This window comes from Choloepus didactylus, chromosome 5, assembly GCF_015220235.1.
Source record: "Choloepus didactylus isolate mChoDid1 chromosome 5, mChoDid1.pri, whole genome shotgun sequence".
NCBI classification, from domain to species: Eukaryota; Metazoa; Chordata; class Mammalia; order Pilosa; family Megalonychidae; genus Choloepus; species Choloepus didactylus.
Genome location: NC_051311.1, coordinates 25,469,802 through 25,484,278, shown reverse-complemented (window position 1 = coordinate 25,484,278; position 14,477 = coordinate 25,469,802). Strand labels below are relative to the sequence as shown.

General features: G+C 38.4%; 1 protein-coding gene and 1 pseudogene across 2 annotated transcripts; both read right to left on the bottom strand.

Annotated features, from left to right (window-relative positions):
* Positions 1 to 598: 598 nt before the first annotated feature.
* On the bottom strand, positions 599 to 2,977 carry LOC119533838 (annotated as a pseudogene).
* A 3,056-nt stretch (positions 2,978 to 6,033) lies between these two features.
* LOC119533837 (isopentenyl-diphosphate Delta-isomerase 1) lies at positions 6,034 to 13,711 on the bottom strand. 2 transcript variants are annotated; one of them, XM_037835679.1, is made up of 6 exons: positions 13,239 to 13,273; positions 11,576 to 11,633; positions 10,146 to 10,318; positions 8,073 to 8,165; positions 7,150 to 7,280; positions 6,034 to 6,415 (listed from the first exon to the last, which is right to left on the bottom strand). In XM_037835679.1, exons 3-6 carry the CDS (start codon positions 10,285 to 10,287, stop codon positions 6,098 to 6,100), a joined length of 684 nt encoding a protein of 227 aa, XP_037691607.1. In that variant the 5' UTR covers positions 10,288 to 10,318; positions 11,576 to 11,633; positions 13,239 to 13,273; the 3' UTR covers positions 6,034 to 6,097. The 2 variants fall into 2 exon arrangements, with proteins under 2 accessions (XP_037691607.1, XP_037691606.1); XM_037835678.1 differs by lacking the exon at positions 11,576 to 11,633 and having other exon boundaries at positions 13,239 to 13,711.
* Between the last annotated feature and the right edge of the window lie 766 nt (positions 13,712 to 14,477).

Below are 14,477 nucleotides of genomic sequence, written 5' to 3'. Positions count from 1 at the left end.
TAGAATATGTAAAGTTCTTCTACCCTGCATATATTAAATGCTGAAAACTGTTAGCTGTCATAATTACTAAAATGGAAATGATATTTATTGCATCAGGTTTTAAGTATTCAGCAAGATGCTACACATAAAGCACCTGGTTGATATCTGGTAAATATCAAATTTCATTGAATCCAAGATGTACCATTATTCTAGTTACCACCAAGAAAGAAAAAAATGCTGGCCATTATATTATTGTTATAGATAGGAGGGCAGATCTCAATTTCAGAGATACTAAAATGTGAGTGCTTCCACACTAGAATAAACAAAATGCTTGTGTCCTCCCTTCTCTTTCCTTCTATTTAACAACTGGTGAGGACTCTATACTTTCCAGGGTGTGGAATTCCCCTTTCCTATTCTTCTTTCTCCTACCAAGATCCTAGGGTCTCCTACTTATTTGACCACAAGGCGTTAACCTTAAGATCTGTACGTTCTATCACTTTATACTCTTACCATCGACTCCCCTTTATAGCCTTCATTTCTCTGTGAATTCAACTGCTTATATCCTCAATCTTATTATGGAAAGTAATGGAATATTAAAAATAAAACAAAAACAGCCCTATTATTCTTTTCATAGCATGTCCACCAATAAATGAATGGATAAACAAAATGTGTTATACACATAAATGGAATATTATTCAGCCACAAAATGGAATGAAGTTCTCATATGTATGACAGCATGGATGAACCTCGAATACATTATGTGAAGTGAAAGAAGCAAGACAAAAAGGACAAATACTATCTGATTTCATTTACATGAAATACTTGGAATAAGCAAATGCATAGAGACATAAGGTAGATTACAGGTTCCCAGGAGCTGGAGAAGGGGGTGGGAAGCCAAGGGAGAGTTATTGCTTAATGGGTAAAGAGTTTCTGTTTGGGGTGATGAAAAAGTTTTGGTAATGGATGGTGGTGACAGTGGCACAGTATTGTGAATATAACTGATATCCCTGATACAAGTGGTTAAAATGGGAAATTCTGGGTTATACATATGCTACCACAATAAAAATAATTTTAAAAATTTCAAAGGATAAAAAACATCACCACAAGCTCACAGAATACAAAGGAATAAGAAGGAATATTTTTGAGCCATAAATGGGTCAGGGAATAGGGTGGGTGGGACACAGATTAGCCATTATAAGGCTTCCATGATGATTCTGAAATCCATTGCAATTTATTTTTGGAGTGACTTCTTCTCCTGGACAGATCAAAGATTGTGCTTAAAGAAAATATCATTAGAAGGTAACAGCTTTTTAAATTTTCATTTGCTTCTTGCTTCTAGGTGATTTTCTTTTGGTTAGAATCCAGAAGCAGAAACCTTACGTGGCTGGGAGAGCAATCTTTTGATATAGGTGAGGGAAAGAGCTAGATGAACTTACACAGGAAGTGACGAGTCTTTATCTCTTGGTCTTCTCCCTTGATCCTTCCAAGTTTCTGAATGAACAGAGATGGCAGTTTATTTCCTCTGGAAGAAGCCAGGAATGGACACTTGTCTGTTGGCTTTGCCCAGAGCTGCAGTCCCTTTCTTGGGGCCTTTTGTTCCTCTTTGGGTCTTTTTTCAGTCTTGGCTGGGGTCTGTGTACTGAGGACATCTTCATCTTCAACTCCTCTTCGCTGCGTAGGATTCACTCTCGTAGACATTTTCAGTAACTATGCAGCCTTCCTCATCCACAAAGGTGTTAGATTTCAACATAGGCTTTCATTTTCTTTTATTTTCTTCACTTGAGTGTTTGATGGAAGGAAGCTCTAGCTCAGTCTTTGGCACTGGTTCAGGTGGTGGCAAAACAGGAGGTGGAGTTGGTGACTCAGGTTCATGAGCCCAGGAGAGTCTGGTATAACTTCCTCTTCACTGTTTTCGGACTCAGGAGGCTTGATTCCTTTTTCTTCATGTTTTCAGTTTCTTTGGTCTCATCATCGGATAACTCCACTCACACACACACCCTTTTTTTACCCATGTGTTGCATTTTAACAGGCTGCTTTTCTGCTGGATTTCTTCAGGCCTGGAGGGGTTGCCAGCTTTGGTTCAGTGAGACACTGGAGGTTGTTTTACTATTCACTATTTTTTCTTCTTTCACTGCTTGTTCTGAATCCATATTGGCTTAAGGTTTATTCATGGTAGCTTTTCCAAAAAAAATTGCTCATCACATTCCCTTTCTCCGGTGGCTTGCTGCCTGCTAAAGTTGTGTTTGTTGCCTCTTTAGCCTGTTTCAAATTTCCTTGTTACCATCTTGGGCTTTAGAAGCAGTTTTGGAGGCAAACATTCCCATAATTCCTTTGGACTGCTGGGAAACCTGTTTGGAGGCAAGTGAGCCGTGACCATAGGCTGTCAACCCATTATTGACTTCTCTCTCACTTGATACCTGATAATTTGATTGCTTAAATTTTTCAGATGCGAATTCAGCAGCTCCAGGACTGCAACTGCACATTTTGTATAGTATTGAACATGCTGTAGTTCTGCTAGTTGCTTTTAAGGATGACATAATTGATATTGAACAGAGGCCCACTGTCCTTTAGAGTGGTTTTCTAGATGCTGTACACATGAATGCCAACAGTCAGAGCCAGCATGGACTTCAATGCTTCTAATTTATCTTCTCTCACTACTGTAATCATGGCAGGTGTGTTCATTCTAAATGAGACTGCCAGACACCAAACAGGTGATGTGCAGTTGGGCTCTTGAACGTTCCTTTCAACAAAAGCATATAGCATCCTGTATCTCTTGGGTTTGACCCAGGATTGTTCTTAGCAACAGCAGTCACATAGTCAAAACCGGTCCAAATTCATCCCTGGGTCAAAGTTTCAGGTCTCAAAGGAGTAAACATTGCAGCCAAATTCAGACTCCTAGACTGCTTGGCCTGGTCAACATGAACGCCTAGTGTCAGTCATCTGTATGTCACAATTTTGTTCTGATCTTTGTATTTTCCAGATAAAGCTGGTCTGCCATGGTGCTGCAGCATTGGAACCCGCCACGTGAGCCCCTCTTGCCACTAGAGCTGCAGCTCCTGCCCACTTTGTAATTTGTCCTTGTATATATTTCTTTTTCTGTCTTGCCTTCTTTTGAATCTGATTTTATTCTATTCTACATTAGTCCCCTAATTTGAAAAGTTTTACATTATTGCTAAGTTTTGCCTCTTACCAAGCAACAAGGGATGTTAGACTACTTTAAAACTATTCACCCTGTCTTGGCACATATGCTATGCTATTTTTGTTGAAGATATCATTTATTTGGCCAGTATTCATTTAGGATTAGCATCTTATGTACCACTTTCTTTATATGTATACTTAATTCCTTTCTGTATTACTGTCTTTTCATTTGGTTTATATCCCCCCCTGAAATACAGAACTTCATCTAGTGGGATTTGTTGATAAACTGTGTATGTTTGAAAAATTTAATATTTGAATATTTTTGTTGAGTACAGAATTACGGGACGGCTCCTGGATTAGATAGGGTAGGAGGGAAGGAAAAGAGAAGTTATTAAGGATATTTTTGAGAAAATTGGGAAATTTGACTATGAATTATATTTTAGATAATATTGTATTAGAGTTAAATTTCATTTTGTGCTAATCGTGTTGTAGTTATGTAGGAGAATGCTCTTGTTCTTAGAACATTAAGTTTGCAAATAGCTTGAAAATATTTCAGCAAATACAAGTATGGCAAACTGTTCATAACTGATAAATCTATGCCAAGGGTATATGGGTGTTCACTGTTACTAACCTTGCAATTTTTCTGTGTGAAATTTTTCAAAATAAAAGGTTGGAAGAAAAACAAATCTCTGCCATTTCGGAGCTCACTCATATCCTGGTTGGAACAGACCAAGTAAACTATATGCTTATAGTAGAAAGTGTTAAGTGATAAGAAGAAAAATAAACCAAGATAGCAAATGGGAGAGATGGATTGCAATTTAAATAAAATTGTCAAATTTGCCCAACTCAGGAGGTGGGGCCTAGGTGAGAGTGAGTCATACATATATTGGGGAAGAATCTTCTAGGGAGAAGGAATGATTTGAAGACCCCAGGCAGAAGCACGCCCAGTAAGCTTGAGCAACAGCAAGGAGGCCAGTGGGGCTGGAGCAGAGCAGGTGATGAGGGGAGTAGCAAATGAGATCAAAGATGGAATGGGAACACAACAGAGGGTTTTGTGGGCTACTCTAAGGATGTTTTTCCTGTTGTATATTGAGCATAGGAGTGTAATGATAGGATCACTCTGGCTGTTGTGTTGATAATTGACCTTGTAGGGCAAATGTGGAAACAGATAAACCAGTCAGGAGGCAAGTGGAATAATTCAGAGATGATGGCAGCTTAGTTCAAATGAGGTGGTGAGCCAATGTTAAGATTTTGGACTTATTTGACTAATTGGATATAGCATATGAGAGAGGAAAGAGAATTAAGAGTGACTTCAAAGTTTTTAGCCTGAGCAACCAGAACAGAGTTGCCATTAGCTGAGATGAGGAAGACTCCGGGGGTAACAGGTTGGGGAAGGGCATGTTTTGAACATAAGTATAGTTATATATATATATTTTGGGGGCACTATGCATTTTATACAGTAAGAAAAATTTTTTAGTCTCAATTAGCTTTAAAATTTAAACCAACACACTAGGCACATCTGAATTCTTGTGTTTGGGATCAGAAGCAGATATATTCCAGGAGAGAGATCTTAATTTTTACAAAAGATCAAGGATTCTCAGGCTGCATTATCCAATATGGTAGCCACTAGCCACATGTGGGTCTTAAGAGACTAAATTATATGTGACTCTCAGCCTAAAACTTCCTAGAAAATGCCACTAAAGAATAATATTATAAATTCATTTGAAACTATATGGCATTTATCATGTTTAAGCTACTATAGGCAGGTTAATCTATTATTTTATTAAAATTTTAACAAACTGGACAATGGTACAAAAATGTGGTAAATTTTTATTGTTTTACTTATCATTAAATAAATACTTGCTACATAAAGCATTCCTTGCCTGAAATTATAAATACACTGTATAGGGTTAAAGAATGAATTTTTCTACTGAAGGTATGTATCATTTAGCTTTGTAAGAAACAACTTTATTATTATTATATAACATTTATAAAGATGTCTTTAAGATTTCAAATCTAAGAAATCTATGATAAGAATTTTAAAAACTGCATTAGTTAAGGTACACTTTTAAATATTAATATACACATATTCTATAACTTGAATCTATTTATTAACTTGAACATTAGCCTTTTCTCTGTTGTTTTTGTTTTTCTCCTATTATATGGCCTGACTTTGAAGAGCAGAGGTCTTCCAAACAAAGAATTATCTGGCTCCAAATGTCAACAGTGCCAAGGTTAAGAAACCCTGCTATAGAGTATAACCAGTTTCCATTTTATGAATAGTTCCTCTGTCCGCTGTGATTTTTGAAAACATATACTTTGGTAACTGCCAAGACTACTAAGAGATTTAACCTAATCAAAATAAATGCCTGCTCACTGCCAAAAGCAATGATTAATTTTAAATTTTAAATGATATTCCAGAATGATTAAACCATAATGTCAACTTACAATGAGAGAGATTAGGATATATACCATTTACTATCCCTTGAATCTGCTCTACTAGTTTAATCTGTTAATAATGAAAGTTAATTAGCACTAATTTGAGGTAGCCATACAATTAGCTTTTTTTGCACATTTTCCTGGACTATGATTTTAAAAAAGAAATCAGCGATATATAAAGCATCTGACAAATAGCAAAGTGCTCTATAAGTGTTCTGAAAATGCCTGCCACAAAAATATTTAAAATGAAGAGCTTCACTTATTTGTTCAAATTTGTCATGAGCATGTTTTAACAGGTTAAATTTATTAGTACCCTATTTTATAGTAATGTCTCATAAATGTCCTCTTTTACAAATAACAGTGTATATAGATATCTGGGACATATGAAATAAAATCAAGGTCAGTAGCCTTTTCCACCCAAATTCTAGTTGTAAAAGTATCAGTATCCAATGAGTTTTCAGAATAGAGAACCAAAAAAAAAATCATTCCAAGTTTACTGTATAGAAATTTTCAGTACTTTACTAATTATTCATCCCCACTTTCACATTCTATATATTTTCTCATGTTCAACAAACTGATTCAAATGATTTAAATTATCCCACCATTTAAAGAGGAAAGTCTCTGCAATAATTTTAAACCATGGGGTTATCTTAATTTTACCATTGGCTGCTTTTTTCAGAAGTTCTTCTAGTTCTTCCTTTGACACATAACAATAGCTCTTAATCTCATTAGGATCTGGATCCAAAGTTACATTCTTCCTCACAAACAAAATATAATCAATTTCATGTTCACCCCAAATACCATCAGATTGAGCCTTGTAGTGAATTCGTGTTACATAATTAATTTCTTCTGGAGGAACCTATGACAAAAATATTTAATAATAAAAGCATCAACAACAAAAGTAGTTTAAAAGTAACTCACCGCTGTTCAGTAACATCCTCAACAAGAGCAGTATAGTTTTAGAATTAGAATTTTAAAAATATTAATCTCCTATTGATGTTGATAATATAAAGACTTATTATTACACTGTTAGGTTTTAAGTGTCTAATTCTTTTTCCATTGGTCCAAACATAGCAAACACGTAAGTTGATTTAAAAAAAAATTATTAAAAAAAAGAAAAAGGAGTCACTCAAACTATAGAAACTATAGTATTCACCTTCAAATTTTAAGATTACTTTTTGGAGAAAAGCAATTTACAATTTAACTAGATGAGAGATAATTTATTTACCCAGGTCTTATTTAAAGGGGATAATACCAGGAAAAAAAAAAAGATTATGTCAATTTACCCAATCAGATTTTATTCCTAAGGATTTCCACAAGAAAATACTCATCTTTGAGCTGATCAATTATACAAATATTTAACTTTATATACTGGTTAACAGATCAATCCTTCTCATTACTGAGCTAAATTCTGACAATAATGTTAAGAAATCAAAATTTCAATAATCTTCTTTAGTCAAGTACTTTCTGGGGCTAATTCAAGAAGTTACAAGCAGAGACCTACAATTAAATTTGAAAATTTTATATAAAAAATTTTTAAGGTATGTTTTTATTTCCACTAGTATGGATTTACTTTGCAATAAAACTGGTTACCTCTTCCATGGGAATTCCTAATTCAGCTTTTAAACGCCTCTGTGCTGCTCGTCTTACTCCAATTGCATCATTTTCTTCAAGTTCTCCTGGATTACTTAATGGATGACTGCAACAAGTATTGGTAAAACAACCTAAAAATGTTAATATAGATGCAGATTAATTTTCCAAGGTAGGTCTGAAAGATCAAGAAACCTAAAAAGTTTTAAAAGTAACGGAAAAGTAAATAAAATGATTCTTTAGGATTTTAAATAAGTTATATTGGGCTATCACTAATTATTTTGTAAAGCAGACATTTGTAGATTTGTAGATAAGCTCTTATCTACAAATGCCAACTTAACCAAAAGATCAAAATCAAAAGATCAAAATGTGTAGATGATACATATACATGTATAAAAAAATTTTACATATACATATACACAACCCCTTCTCCCATCCCTTAGTAATTCTTATCCTTTCCTGCTGTTTAATTAGGTTGCACTTATTACATAAGCTTCTTACGTGTAGAACATGAATTTACGCCATTCATACAATTTCTCTTTCTGACCCTGGCTACCAGGAAGTTCAGAGTGAGTCTGTGCTCAATGACACTATTGCTTAGCAGGTTCCTGGCACACTTTTACCCCCTTTCCTTTAAATGTTTTCTCATCTATTTGCCAAACTTTGCTTTTATATTTCTACTCTGCCTTGGCACCTAAAACATAATTCCTTTTGGCCAAGGAAGACAACTGTTATGAAAACTCCTCTATAGGAAATAACAAGTACCAGGTTCTTAGCTGACTAAGAAAGCTTACCTCTAAGTAGCATTCTTAGGAGCCCTTTCCCATTCCCAGGGATTAGTTACCAATCTCACTCCCTTTCCCTAACAACAAAGTCATATATTAAATACAGTTTCTACCACAATATTGTCCATTTACTATACTAACCTGGAAAGGTAATTTTAGCATCTGATCTCTGCTGTAGTAGGAGCTTATTTTCAGTGTTGAATAAGAAGACACTAAAAGCTCGATGCAACAATCCTGAAAGCAAAACACAAACAAACAAACAAAACCTATTAATCTAGTTTTAAAATGCCAGTTATTTGCCTGATTCTCCACTTGAGGTTCAGAATAATATTAGTGTAACTTACTGCCAATTTTTGCTTTTTCCCATAGCCTTCTACTTGGCTGAGCCTCTGCATGACTGCAAGAGATGAGCTCTGGCGTACCAGAAAAGTCTGCCACCAAAAGGCAGAAACGGTAATCCGCAGGCCAGCTCTGCTCCTGGCCAAATTCCCTATCAGGGTATTTAGCTTATACCCAGGCAGTCTCTACTCCCGCAAAAGCTGTGAAAACACATGCTTCCCTTTAAGATGCCTGCCTCTCTCTATTCATTAGAAAGAAGGGAACTATAAGCTTGACAACTGCTATTATGTTAATGTTAGTATTAGTCTATTCCTTTTTTAAACAAAGTAAAGGCAGACAAAGTAGAGAGGAATATCTGTTAAACCAGGAAAATAACAAGGTAGATTTTACTATTACACCACGTACCAAACTAGAACCATAGGATAAGAATCATCTCTTTTACCGGAGTACTTTTCTCTGCTAACCTGAAATGCCCAGGCAAATCACTTTATAAGATAGTAGGCGGATATAGGGGAGGAATATGGGATTCTTGGTAGTGGTGTTATTTGCTGTCCTTAGTAGTATATTGTATTGTATGACATGTTATTTTTCTTTTTATCATTTTTTCTTATTGCTAAAAAAAAAAAAAACAAACACAATTTTTCTTGTAGTAATCAGTATGTTCAAATGCTGATTGTGGTGATAAATGTACAACTTTATGATGATACCATGAACAACTGATTGTACACTGTGGATAAATGTATGGTATGTGAATATAACTCTATAAAATTGTAGGAAAATATATATATAGGAGTAAAAGTGTTGGAGAAAACATGGTGAGAGGGATGATGCCTCACTAATATGGATTAACTACAATGTGTAAACTCAGAATTGAATCTTAGAACATAGCCTAACGTGGACACAATAATTGTAATAGTCCCTAGATTGTAAGCTCTTACAGCAGTTAACTCTATCCCTGAATTGTAAGGCCTATCTCTAAACTTTAAGATGCTGATCCCCTAGCGTATGTTGTCACAAACATTGGGACTGGCAGTTTGATGTGCTGAGCCCTCAAGCATGGGACTTGCCCTTATGAAGCTCATTACCACAAAGGAAAGTCTAAAGTTGTATGTAATGGTGCCTAAGAGTCTCCCCGAGTACCTCTTTGTTGCTCAGATGTGGCCCTCTCTCTCTCTAACTGAGCCATCTCGACAGGTGAACTCGCTGCCCTCCCCCCTAGGTGGGACCCAACTCCCAGGGTTGTAAATCTCCCTGGCAACGCAGAGTATGACTCCCGGGGATGAATGTGAACCTGGCATCGTGGGACTGAGAGTAACTTCTTGACCAAAAGGGGGATGCAAAATGAGACGAAATGGTTTCAGTGGCTGAGAGATTCCAAATGGAGTCAAGAGGTCACTCTGGTGGACATTCTTATGCACTATATAGATAACACCTCTTAGGCTTTAATGTATTGGAATAGCTAGAAGTAAATACCTGAAACTACCAAACTCCAACCCAGCAGTTTGGACTCCTGAAGACAATTATATAATAATGTAGATTACAAGGAGTGACAGTGTGATTGTGAAGACCTTGTGGATCACACCCCCTTTATCTAGTGTATGGATGAGTGGAGGAATGGGGATAAAAACTAAAGGACAAATGGGGTGGGATGGGGGTATGATGTGGGTGTTTTTTTTCACTTTTATTTTTTATTCTTGTTCTGGTTCTTTCTGATGTAAGGCAAATGTTCAGAGATAGACTGTGGTGATGAACGCATAACTATGTTATACTGTGGACAGTGGATTGTATATCATGGATGATTGTATGGTGTGTGAATGTATTTCAATAAAACTGAATTTAAAAAAAAAAAAAAAGAAAGATAGTTTAAAATAGTACCTTTGTCAATGTTTTCATTCAAGTGACAATTCTTTTTGGTCTCAGCTCCAATTTTATTGTCATTTTCATCAATAATAATACACATCTCTGCCAGAAGTTGAACCTGTTGCTCATCGAGATTGTCAGTGTTTATTTCAGGCATTGTTACAATATGTCTGATCTGTCCTAAAATACTATTAAGAAGAGGAAAGAGAAAGAAATGCCATTATGCCACATTTCTCTGATTGCCACATAAACATGGTAGGGAACCAAGTATATATTTCTGAACCTAGTAAGCAATTCAGTCATTTCAAAGGGTATGAATTATCCCTGTTGTGTCTATTTGTACTATCATTGCTTTTTATTCCCATGAGTGGGTCCCCAAAAATGCTACTGGCCCATCATGCAGCCCCATCTTGGCCATCTCTTCTCACAGGCAACCACAGCTAGCCTTTTACTGTAGTTGCTGTCTTTATTACTAAAGCCAATATTGTCCTTTATGACATTCTAAAGAATTTGATATGGTCAATTGCTCTCCTTTTGTACAATTTTCTTCCTTAGTAGTCTATGATCTAGCCCCAACCAACATTCTGTTTTTCCACAGCAGCTTCTATGGTCTCTTATGTATTCCCTTAGTTACTCCAAATACGTGTTGCCATTCCCTGCCTCTGTATTGTTGCTCAAAAATGCCACACCAATCTCTGTTGAATTCATTCTTCCAGGTCCAGTTCATGTGCCACACATTCAACAACCCTTTCTCCGATATCCCAATAAAATTTAATCCAGCCTTTCTCAACTAGGGTTCCTAATCCTGAAAACGATTTGGGTGCCTGTTTTTTCTCAGTTCTCTCAAGAGCAGTAAACACATAGCTAATACCATTCTACAAGCACAGGAGAGAACTTCATTCATTATAGTCAGTGGGGATGCCTTATATATTAGCACTTGACAACTTTCTATAAAGGGACGAATGGTGTCAACTCGGCCTTTTTAGCAGGAAAGCAGCCACAGGCAAGGAATAAACTCAGCATGGCTATGTTCCAATAAAACTTTACTTATGGACATTGAACTGCGAATTTCATATAATTTTCACATCACAAAATACTTTCTTCTTTTGATATTTTTCCACTCAAAAATAAAAAAATTCTTAGCTTGCAAAACATGTATAAGCAGGTGGCGGGACTAGATTTGGCCCACAGGCCACGGTTAGCCTATCACTACCTTAGTGCCTTGAGGCTTGAATCTCTCTCTGAACCTTGATTAATCCCCTTCTATGTGACTTAAATTTATAGCACTAAAAGCATTTTCTAGAGCCTGCCTCATACTTTTTGCTCATCTATATCAAGTAGTTTCTAAGCTCTCTGATTTTTGGATCATTCAGAGCAGCTTATCCATAGTAGTTCCTTGAGGATTCTATGTGCTCTACTTCGTATGCGCCATTTTAAGTTCTTACCCTATAGGGTCTGGGGTGGGTTATACGGTGCTGGCGGCAGGGTGTTGGGAGTCTATGTCCGCAGGAGAATGAAAATAATATTTATACCAAAACGTGGAAAGAAGTCTAGTGATTAAAAAACCAGAAATCAAGAGGAAAATACTGTGGAAAGGAAGATAAATACTAAAAGTCTACCGCAAAGTTATCTACACTCTTAAAAAGATGTATTTACAACTTTTGTAAGTACATTTTATTACCACAGAATGCTGACTTCGAAATGACAATGCTTTAAGTCACACTGCTCTTTCAGCATTTTCAGAATTTAGATAAGACTGAACTTCATAAACAATCAGAAGATAAAATGATTACTTTTACGTATTTATTAATTTAAAGATAATATGTAGAAAATACAGGAGCACATCGCCCAATCCAAGAAATAGATTGCTCCATCTATTCCCATGATGTTCCCCATCTCTTCTGAATTGTTTCATTATTCCCTTGTATGTACGCGTGTGTGTAGACAGAAAGAGAAAAAAGGGAGAGCTTTTACCACATATACATGTATGTCTAAATAATATACTGTTGACGAATTACAAGATTTAAAATGCCTTATGCAAAAAGAACTGATTTCATAATTTCTACAGATACATTAAAAAACCTTTTTAAAAGACATGCAGACATGTATAAACCAGAAAACTTGCAATTCATCTCTTACCCTAGCTGAAAGCATAGTTGAGAAACTGATTACCAAAGGAAGATAAGTAAATTGCCTCCCACAATAAAGGGGAAACCAGACTTTCAAGTCCGTTCCCTTCCCTTCCTAAAAGGGAAACCCCCCAAATATTAACAATCATCAAGCATTTTTCCGATAAAACTCCTTCATTCATTAGAAAACCTGAGTGGACTGTAAAGTCCAAATGAAATAAAAACTTCTGATGATTAATTTCAAGTGCTACCAATCGTTCACTCTCCTTTAAGCAGTGTTCCTAGTTCACAGCAAACACAACCGCTTTCCAACGTCTAGAAACCCCCAAACACCCACTGTTCCTCATCTGGGAACGTCATTATCGCAAAATTTGGTTTAACTAGTGCTTGGCTTAACTCTGCTAATTTCTAACTCTAACGCCCTTTTCGGCCTTGCATATATTTATAACTGCATATAATGTTTAAACAAAGACTGTTTTTACCTAAGTAACAAGGGAGATTTTCTGAAACATAAGTTTCAGGATTTCCCCCCCAAAAAGTTAAATAGATATGTTTTTTCCAAATGCGTTTAATCCTGTATACACGGCATTGATGACTTAAAAAAAAAAAAAAAAAAAAAAAGGCCTGCATTTCCACTAAGCATCTTGTATTACTAGGACTGACGGGATCCTTTGGGATCATCCCATATCCCTCAATTTGCAACCGAGACACTGAGCGGCAGAGACGCAGAAACTCCACAGGCTTCCGCGCAGAATGCAGACTCCTCCCGGATTCGATGCTTCTCCGCAGCCTCGGCGCTCAGCCCAGGAGGCGGTGGTGAGCACCGCGCCCCAGCTGTCCCGGCCCCGGCGTGCAGCTGCCCCACTTCCCGACGCAAGGTCACATACCTCGGGGTCGTCTCGCAGCGCCCCGGCAGTCCCGCCATCCCCCTTCTCCCGGGAAAAGAGCCGACTACCGGACGCCAACGACCGCGTCTTACCTCGCGGTTCTGCCACAGGAGGCAGCCGGGTCGCTGAGCCGGGCGACGAGAACGCCAAGCGCTGCGGGATGCGCCGCGCGCCTCCTTTGGGCCCCTTCAGGCGTCTGCAGGCCCCGCCCCCAGGAGGCGCCGCCAGCCACACGGCCAACCGTCCGAAGCAGCGCCACCCGGCACAAGCACCACATCTTGCCTGTGGCCAATCGTCTGCCTGCCCGCGCCTGACGTCGTCAGATCGCCCGATGGCTCCACGCCTGACGCGGGCGGGGCTTCTTCTTCTCCGCCACTGCTTGTGCTCGGCTGCACCGACTTGCCTCAGACCACTCTGGAGCCCGAGGGGGCGGCGGGGGGGTTAACGGTGCTAGCCTCAGGCGCCTGCGCCGGGGTCCTCACATTCGCGAGAGAGAGGCCCTTCCTACTCGGGTGAAGTGAAGTCCTTTAGCTGGGAGAAGACTGAGGAAGGGAAGGGAAACAGAAGAGACTGGATAGGTGGAGCTAGCGGCCAACCTAACGGCCAGCCAATTGCCCTCTCTGCCTGGTGGGCCTTAGCCAATCCTTTAGAGGCAGGGTCTCAGGGCGGGTCTGAAGCTCTGCGGAGGGTGCGTGCTGACGTCAGGACGTCTCTAGATAGACGCCTTAGGGAACCGTCATAGCTGGCTTCCTGAATTTGATTGTACCTTGTTACACATTAGAAATACGGCAGGAAGCCAGGAAGTATGAGGTGGTGACTGCTGGTCAGTTAGGAAAATTATAGAGGGTAGACGGGTTTACTTGTGGTATGAGGTAAAGCCAAAATGTTACCAGGATTGTCTCCCTTAGATTAGCACTTATAAAAATTTCTATCCAGCCTTTGTCTGAACCGTGCTTGCTCTCAGAAACTGCTTTCAGGAACTAAGCTCAGGAAGCCTGTAATCACAAGAACAGCTCAGACCTCCACTGAACATCGTGTGCAGATGAAAAGTGCAGAAATGCTGACTGCAGATGGAAAGTGCCAAAGTGCTGAGACCGCTTACACACACACAAGTTATACCCGTTTATCTCCCATAAAGAATCTCCCTCACCTCCCTTCCTGGAGAAAGTACCTTAAGGACATGAGTCCACCCTTCTCCATTCTTTGGCAGAAGAATGAAGTGCTGCTTTGTTTTACTGTATCTTGGTGTGAGCAACACCGGACAGGAAACCTGTTTTGGGGGTCCGACCCAAAGAGCGTGGTTAACAAATTTTGGCGACTCCGCTGGGACA

What these genes read in the sequence shown, in the direction of transcription:
- LOC119533837 (XM_037835678.1), bottom strand. Translation starts at nt 13,423, where the DNA reads ATGTGGTGCTTGTGCCGGGTGGCGCTGCTTCGGACGGTTGGCCGTGTG. An exon ending in TGCTAAAATTACCTTTCCAG is followed by an intron (nt 7,281 to 8,072) that starts GTTAGTATAGTA and finishes TAACATTTTTAG; the next exon opens with GTTGTTTTACCAATACTTGT. An exon ending in TAGGAATTCCCATGGAAGAG is followed by an intron (nt 6,416 to 7,149) that starts GTAACCAGTTTT and finishes TTTTTGTCATAG; the next exon opens with GTTCCTCCAGAAGAAATTAA.